Source organism: Apium graveolens, chromosome 10 (assembly GCF_009905375.1).
Source record: "Apium graveolens cultivar Ventura chromosome 10, ASM990537v1, whole genome shotgun sequence".
In the NCBI taxonomy this organism is placed as follows: domain Eukaryota; kingdom Viridiplantae; phylum Streptophyta; class Magnoliopsida; order Apiales; family Apiaceae; genus Apium; species Apium graveolens.
The window spans coordinates 170,030,563-170,038,547 of NC_133656.1; the positions used below are offsets into that span (position 1 = coordinate 170,030,563).

Below are 7,985 nucleotides of genomic sequence, written 5' to 3' on the forward strand. Positions count from 1 at the left end.
TCTCTGTCTCTGAATATAGATAGATTCAATCATCTGCTTCATGTACACTGTAATATGCAGTTGCTTAATCCGGTGTTCATAAAAGAGAATTTCTGTGTGATATGTTTCTGATTTGATAAGAAGCAGATTCATCATTTCTAATATGGTATCAGAGCGTTCTTCCGCAGTATTGCTAAAACTCTGAAGATACAGCAATTGAGTTTCTCAGATTGTTCATCACTCATCATTGTGCAGTTCGTTCATCACTCAACGTAAGTTCGTCCGTTGCTTGTCATCAGTGATTCCTCAGATCTAAGTGCTAAGAAAACTCAATTGATACACTGTTTTGTACATTTTCTGAAAGATCTTTGTGAAATTGTTGATTAAATGTCTACAATTGCATTATATTCATCTACTACTATAGGATCTACATCCAAGCCTGTAATTGTTGATAGTAATCATCTGTACTACTTGCATCCATCTGATAATCCTGGTATGCAATTGATTACGGTAGTGTTAACTGAATCAAACTACAATCACTGGCAAAGATGTATGAATATTGCATTATCATCTAAGCTTAAACTTGGATTTGTCGACGGATCCTATACTAAGCCTGCTGCTAATGCGCCGTTGTTAGTTCATTGGTTACGGTGTAACAACATGATTACATCATGGATTTTGAACTCTGTTACTGAAGAAATTAGGAACAGTATTGTCTATATGGAGACTGCAAGAGCTATATGGCTTGACTTAGAAGTGAGATATGCTCAAAGTAATGCACCAAAACTGTTTAGTTTGAGAAAATAAATTTCCAGATTAACTCAGGGATCTCTGTCAATTTCTGCTTATTTCACTAAATTCTGCACCATACATGATGAACTGGAAAGCCTAGTGATCAAACCGAAGTGCACTTGTAATCAGTGTACTTGTGCTGTCAATGTCAAGCTAAACTCAATGGATCAAAGCATTCAACTCACTCAGTTTCTGATGGGGTTAAATGACACATATACCATTATAAGGGGTCAAATCCTGTTGATGAACCCTATTCCCACTTTAAGTCAGACATATGCAATACTTCTACAAGAGGAGAGTCAAAGAGATGTACATAATTCTGTTACTGGATTAACAGAAAATATTGCAATGTCAATAAAGCCCTATCAAGCTAAGAATCAGAACAGGTCATTACAACAGAAGAAAGGTTCCGAGTCAACTGTCATATGTGATTACTGTCATATGAGTGGACATTTGAAAGAAAAATGCTACTGCATCCATGGATATCCAAGCTGGTATAGACTCTTTGGCAAGCCAAAACCAAAGCCAAAGGTCCTAATACTAGAAACTCAGTGGTGGCTAATGTCTCTCAGATTTCCTCAATATCTTCACAAGCCTCCACTATGATTGACTCTAACTCCAATATGAAGTCAGTTGAAGAAAGTGTTAGTTCAAGACTTCAAATGTCTCAAGGAAATTCACCTATTGGTATGCCCTTGACTGACTAGCAATGTCAGCAACTTATTCAAATGTTGCAGAGATCCATGAATAGTCAACCTCAGACCCCAACTTTTGGGCCTGATTCACAATGGTCACCTTTTCATTGTGCAAATACAGTATGTATTACTGACAACAAACACTTTGTCAGTCAAGTGCATTCTATATCTGGAAATCTTCCTCAGAATAAGTGGATTATAGATACTGGAGCTACAGATCACATCACACCATTTATGTCTCTCCTCACAAATGCACAGTCAAGTGATGCTTCTCTACAACTACCAATTAGTGAAATTTCTCCAGTCACTCATGTGGACAACATTCAACTGAATTCTAACATAACACTTCAGAATGTTCTATATGTGCCATCATTTACATATAATCTTCTATCAGTGTCTAAATTATTGCAAGATACCAGTTATCATATAACCTTTCTTTCCAACAGTTGTTTCCTGCAAGGTCAACAATGGAAGACAGGATTGGAGATTGGTAAACTGGAAAATGGTTTATACATTTTGATTGACTCTATAGCACAACAGACAGCAAAATCAACATTTGAAAAGTCTAAAAGCAAGTGTTATTTGGTTTCAAATGACACCGTTCACTTCAATGCACATGTGTCAAGCATAGACACTTGGCATGCCAGGTTAGGTCATGCTCCTGCTCATGTTATTCAGTTACTACCTGTTGTCAGTCAGACCAAAATAATGGATACCTGTAATAGTTGTTTCTTTTCTATGCAATCCAGACTCAGGTTTCCTGATAGTCAGCATACAAGTGAGAAACTGTTTGATCTGGTTCATGCTGATGTTTGGGGACCCTACAGAATTCCAACTCATGGTAATTGTAGATGGTTCTTAACTTTAGTGGAAGATAAATCCAGATCAGTTTGTAGGAGTGAGCATTTCTCGGTTCAGAACCAAAAACCGAACCGATCAAAAATTGCGGTTCTGGTTCGGTTCTTCACTAATTCGGGTCCAGTTCGGTTCTTATTTTTCTAGAAATTTCGGTTCTCGGTTCGGTTCGGTTCTTAACATACTAGAACCGTAAGAACCGAACCGTATATAAATGAATAAATACAAAAATATATAAATATATGTATATATATTACGTATTATGTTTTCTTATTTATAATATTTTGATAAATTTTAAGAAAAATATGATTTTTATTGTATTACTCATTTCTTTAAATATATATGGAGTTTCGAATATTTTTATAAATATTTTTCTTCTTATATATTAGAAAGTAATCGAATTTAAAATGATCCACCACTAATAAAAATCATTTTTTACTAAGTTACCCTTAATAAATAATCAAAACTAGTCAAAATTATAAAAATTGGAATATAAAATAATATGTAAAATAAATAAATATAAAATAAAATATAACTTCGGTTCTTTCGGTTCGGAACCGAACCGAACCGAAATTTATGGTTCGGTTCCGGTTCGTTTCTTATAAATGGGTCCGGTTCGGTTCTTGAAATATTGCTATTTCGGTTCTCGGTTCTTTCGGTTCCAGTTCGGTTCGATCTGGTTCCGACCCGTTGCTCACCCCTATCAGTTTGGGTGTACTTGTTGTCAGATAAAGCATCAGTTCCTACTATCCTTCAAGAGTATATTGTGCATATTCAAACATAATTTCATACTACTATCAAAACAATTCGAACTGACAATGGTACTGAATTTTTCAATCATTCAGTTACCAGCTTTCTCACACAATCAGGTATCAAACATCAATCTAGCTGTCCTTATACACCACAACAGAATGGCTTAGTTAAGAGAAAGCACATACATCTGCTGAATTGTGCCAGATCATTGAGATTTCACTCAGGTTTACCTATTACTTACCGGGGAGATTGCATTCTTACTACTGCATATCTGATTAACAGAACTCCAACTAAAGTGCTTAAAAATTAGAGTCCTCATGAGGTGTTATTTCAGGAGATACCATATTACAATGCTATGAGGGTGTTTGGCTCATTATGCTATGCTACCATTCTCCCTAAGCCAACTGACAAATTTGCTACAAGAGCAATCAAAGGAGTATTTCTGGGATATCCATATGGTCAGAAAGGATACAAAGTGCTAAATCTAGATACCAGAAGGGTGATAGTATCTAGAGATGTTCATTTTCTTGAACATATTTTTCCATTCAAAGAATTGTCTGCTGAAGAACCACCTGCATTCTTGTTTACATCATCAGAAATGTTCACAGCAGATGACCCTTTAACATCTACAGAGTCAATTGCTAGCTCTATTGATCCTACAGATGCTACAGTTCAGTTTGCTGAAGCTGGAACTGAATCTGAAAGAGATTCTCCTTCTTCTAAAATGGAGTCACCTACTGAGAGTAATCAAACCTTTCATGTGACAGTTACTGAAAATACTTGTCCAGTTTCTGTAACTAGTTCTAGACCTACCAGAGTCAAGAAGTTGCCTGCAAAATTCACTGAGTTCACTGGATTCCCATCTCATTTAATATCCTCAGTCTCACAGACTGATGAAAATGCTGACATTCTCCTGGCATCACAACATTACAAACAAGCAGTTCAGGAGCCTGAATGGTGTGCTGCTATGGGTGTTGAACTAGCTGCATTGGAGGCTAACCAAACCTGGGAAATTGTTCCTTTACCACCCAACAAGAAAGTTGTAGGTTGTATAAGGTAAAGTTGTTGGTAGATGGTAAGCTGGACAAGTACAAAGCCAGATTGGTGGCAAAAGGGTTTACTCAAACTGCTAATATGGACTATTTTGAAACATTTGCACCAGTGGAAAAAATGACCTCTTTCAGAATTTTGCTGGCACTAGCTGTTATGCATAATTGGAACATCACTCAGCTTGATGTTACAAATGACTTTTTGCATGGCTTCCTAGATGAGGAAGTATATATTGCCTGTCCAGATGGCTATCAAATTCCAGATGCAATCTTGAAGATGTTTCCAAATCAAAGACTGGTCTGTAAATTGTTGAAGTCTCTATATGGACTCAAACAGGCCCCCAAACAATGGTTTATTGCCTTGTCATCTGCATTACTTTCCTTTGGTTTTGCTCAAACCACAGGAGATCCCAGTATGTTTGTATACTCTAAAGGAGATGCACTGATTTATCTTCTGATATATGTTGATGATATGGTAATGACAGGGAACAATGCTACCCTTATGAACCAAGTCACTGATTTCTTGAGTTGTCACTTCAAAATCAAAGATCTGGGATTTCTACATTTCTTCTTGGGAATTCAGGTAGAAAGAAACACTGCTGGCATTTTCATGAGCTAAAAGAAATATACAACTGACATTGTCCAAGAAAAAGTCAATCTGAAGAACAAGACATCTCTTATTCCCATGGATCAACATCATGACTTGATGCAGAATTCAGATAGCCCTTTGCTGCATAATGCAGCTGCTTATAGAAGACTTGTTGGTAAGTTGATTTACCTTACCATCTCAAGACCTGACTTATCTTATGCAGTTCATATTGTGGCTCAGTATATGCACAATCCTCAAGCAATTCACCTTCATGTTGTGCTTAAATTGGTTCGATACCTAGCCAATACTGCATCCCAAGGTCGATTCTATGCAGCCAAAGCAAATCCTGTCCTTATTGGTTTCTATGATGCAGATTGGGGTGGCTGCAGACTAACTAGACAGTCATTGACTGGTTATTGCCTTACCTTTGGTGGCACTCTTATTTCTTGGAAATGTAAGAAGCAACAGGTAGTTTTTCGTTCCTCAGCTGAGGCTGAATATTGTAGCTTGGCTGACACTTCCTGTGAAATCACCTGGCTTGTTTCCTTTCTCATTGAGCTACATGTTACTCATCTCACTCTTGTGCCACTCTTATGTGATAATCAGTCAGTATTATATATAGCCTCTAACCCTGTCTTTCATGAATGCACCAAGCACATTGAAATTGACTGTCATCTGGTTCGACAAAAGTTGAAAAGTGGACTCATCTCTACACACCATATCTCATCCTTAGAGAAACCTGCAGATCTTTTCACTAAAGCTCTTTCCTCTGCTCAGCTTATTGCTTTATTGTCCAAGGTTGGAGTTTCCAGCTCTCTTCCTACTCTTACCTTGAGGGAGGCTGTTAATAAGATAAATTATGTGATGATGTGTGGGCTGACATCAGATGGAGAGAAGCACAGCCGGAGAATCACAGCTGGCATAACAAACTTTCCTGCCAAAACTGTCAGAGACACTCACTAGATAGTTTGTTAAGCTGTGCTGATTTAGTATCAGTATGATTATTCAATCACTTTAATCTCTCTCTGTATCATCATACATTGTTATCATACTTTTCTCTGTCTCTGAATATAGATAGATTCAATCATCTGCTTCATGAACACTGTAATATGCAGTTGTTTAATCTGGTGTTCATAAAAGAGAATTTCTATGTGATATGTTTCTGATTTGAGAAGAAGCAGATTCATCATTTCTAATATATATATATATGAAGTTTGTACTACTTCTCCTTGTTGCAAAGGATATGATTACAATACAGTTATCGAAGAAAAAACACATTAGTGTCAAGAAGTTATAACATGCACTAACTTCATATGCTCGCCTACATGCATCTTGTGAGTGTTATTTTATAATGGTAGATTAATACTCCATTATCCATATACTTGTATTGAGAAGTGCACTATGGTTCATCCAAATGGACTGTAACAATTAACAGCAAACCTGCACAAGAAAATAATATTAGTATATCAAACAATGCATGTAGATTACAGTATAAATACAAACATAATATCTCGAGATATATAATGGCAAAGAAATCATATTGTTTTCAACATTTATAGACAGCGGATGGTGATAGATTTTCCGGACCTTGCAGATGAAAAGTTTTAAATATTTAATACTCACTGAAATGGGAGGCTAAAGGACATAAGTTAATGTTACATAGTTCATTATTAACTATTAACTATTAACTAATATATAAATATAAATATAAATCTATATTTTTTTCTTATAATTTAGAGTGCCTCAACTTTGTACCAGATATCAGAGAAATTAGAATTGCAACACAAGAAGAAGACATGTAAGCATCCACGGGACCCGTCCGAGATTTTATTTTATATAGATATAAGACTAGATTATAACCCGTTACACATTGGTATCTAAAAAATTATTTAATAAAAATAAATAAATTAATTTTATAATTAAAATTGAATAATAATTTTGAAAGATTAAGTTATCTATATAATAAGTGTATTGCATTTATATATTATGATAAGTTTATTTATAAACTACTCTCATTGCATATGTATTTTTCTGCATATGTTATTTTATATGTTATATATGTATATATTTTATAAGATCATTTTTTTAAATGAATCTGCAAAAATTTAAACTTTACTTCAAGTTTGTATTAAAAACTTACCATAAGTAACACAATTCATATTTAAAAGTTTTATTGCAAAAATTTTATAATTAAAATAGGTCATAATAAGTACATGAATATTTTATAAACTTAATATGGATACCAAATTTAAAAATGGATAGTTCATTTGGTCGAATTAAAGTTAAAAATCATATCTGAACCAAAGTATGGATATGAAACCTTAGAAGAGGGTTATCCAGTATGGATATGAAACCTTAGAAGAGTGTTATCCAGCAATTTATAATATATATATGGATAATAAAAACCCATTTTCAAATAAATTAAAAAAAATTGGGACAAATTAAAATATATGACACGCCTACTTGTAGGGTGTGCATGGTGCGGTTTGGTGCGGTTTTTAGCATTAACCGTAGCCAAACCAATACATGCGGTTCGGTTAACCATTTATCGGTTTCGGTTTGTATTCAGTTTTTTTATAATTTTTTATTTGTACGAATTTTTTTTTGGTAATGTGTTGGATAAAAAAATAACAGCAAGTTAAATGATAATATTACATTAATCACCAAAGTTTTGTCACTTTAGAATTCGTTAAATAATTGATATATTTCATAAAGTTATTTTTTGAATTTATAATCATATTATCTTAAATAATATATACGAAATATGATAAAAATATATGTTCTCAGCAATAAAAAAAAAGTATATATCAAAACATATGATAAAATTGATTACATACATATTAAAATAATTATGATTTAAGAGTATTTACATATTAATCTTAATTAATTTATGGTATTATATTATACGATTTACATTACTAATGTTAAGTAAATATTTAATTAACAAAATATTAGAACCTGGTTATGATAATATATACATGTCTATATACATAATATTATATAAATATATATATAAATATCGGTGCGGTTAATTTCGGTTCGGTTTTGATTGAAAACCGAAACCGAAACCGCACCACTAATTCGGTTTTTGTCGGTTCGGCTTTCTTCGGTTTTTTTGGCGGTTTGGTTTTTTCGGTTTGGTTTATCGGTTTTTCGGTTATTTTTTCAGTTTCGGTTTTTTCTGCTCACCCCTACGGCTACTTGAATGCTTGAACAATGACATTTTTCCACTAATATCTATCCGAACACATTGTTTCAATTCAACGTCGGTAA

General features: G+C 34.1%; 1 protein-coding gene across 1 annotated transcript; it reads left to right on the forward strand.

Annotated features, from left to right (window-relative positions):
* The first annotated feature begins 366 nt into the window (after positions 1–366).
* LOC141691293 (uncharacterized) lies at positions 367–4,134 on the forward strand. Its single transcript, XM_074496027.1, has 3 exons — positions 367–735; positions 1,509–2,420; positions 3,409–4,134. Exons 1-3 carry the CDS (start codon positions 367–369, stop codon positions 4,132–4,134), a joined length of 2,007 nt encoding a protein of 668 aa, XP_074352128.1.
* The last annotated feature ends 3,851 nt before the right edge of the window (positions 4,135–7,985 follow it).

Coding starts and splice junctions, on each gene's coding strand:
- LOC141691293 (XM_074496027.1), top strand. CDS start 367: ATGTCTACAATTGCATTATATTCATCTACTACTATAGGATCTACATCC. Junction 736..1,508: donor CTATATGGCTTGACTTAGAA/GTGAGATATGCT, acceptor CAAATGTTGCAG/AGATCCATGAATAGTCAACC. Junction 2,421..3,408: donor GATCAAAAATTGCGGTTCTG/GTTCGGTTCTTC, acceptor GTGTTATTTCAG/GAGATACCATATTACAATGC.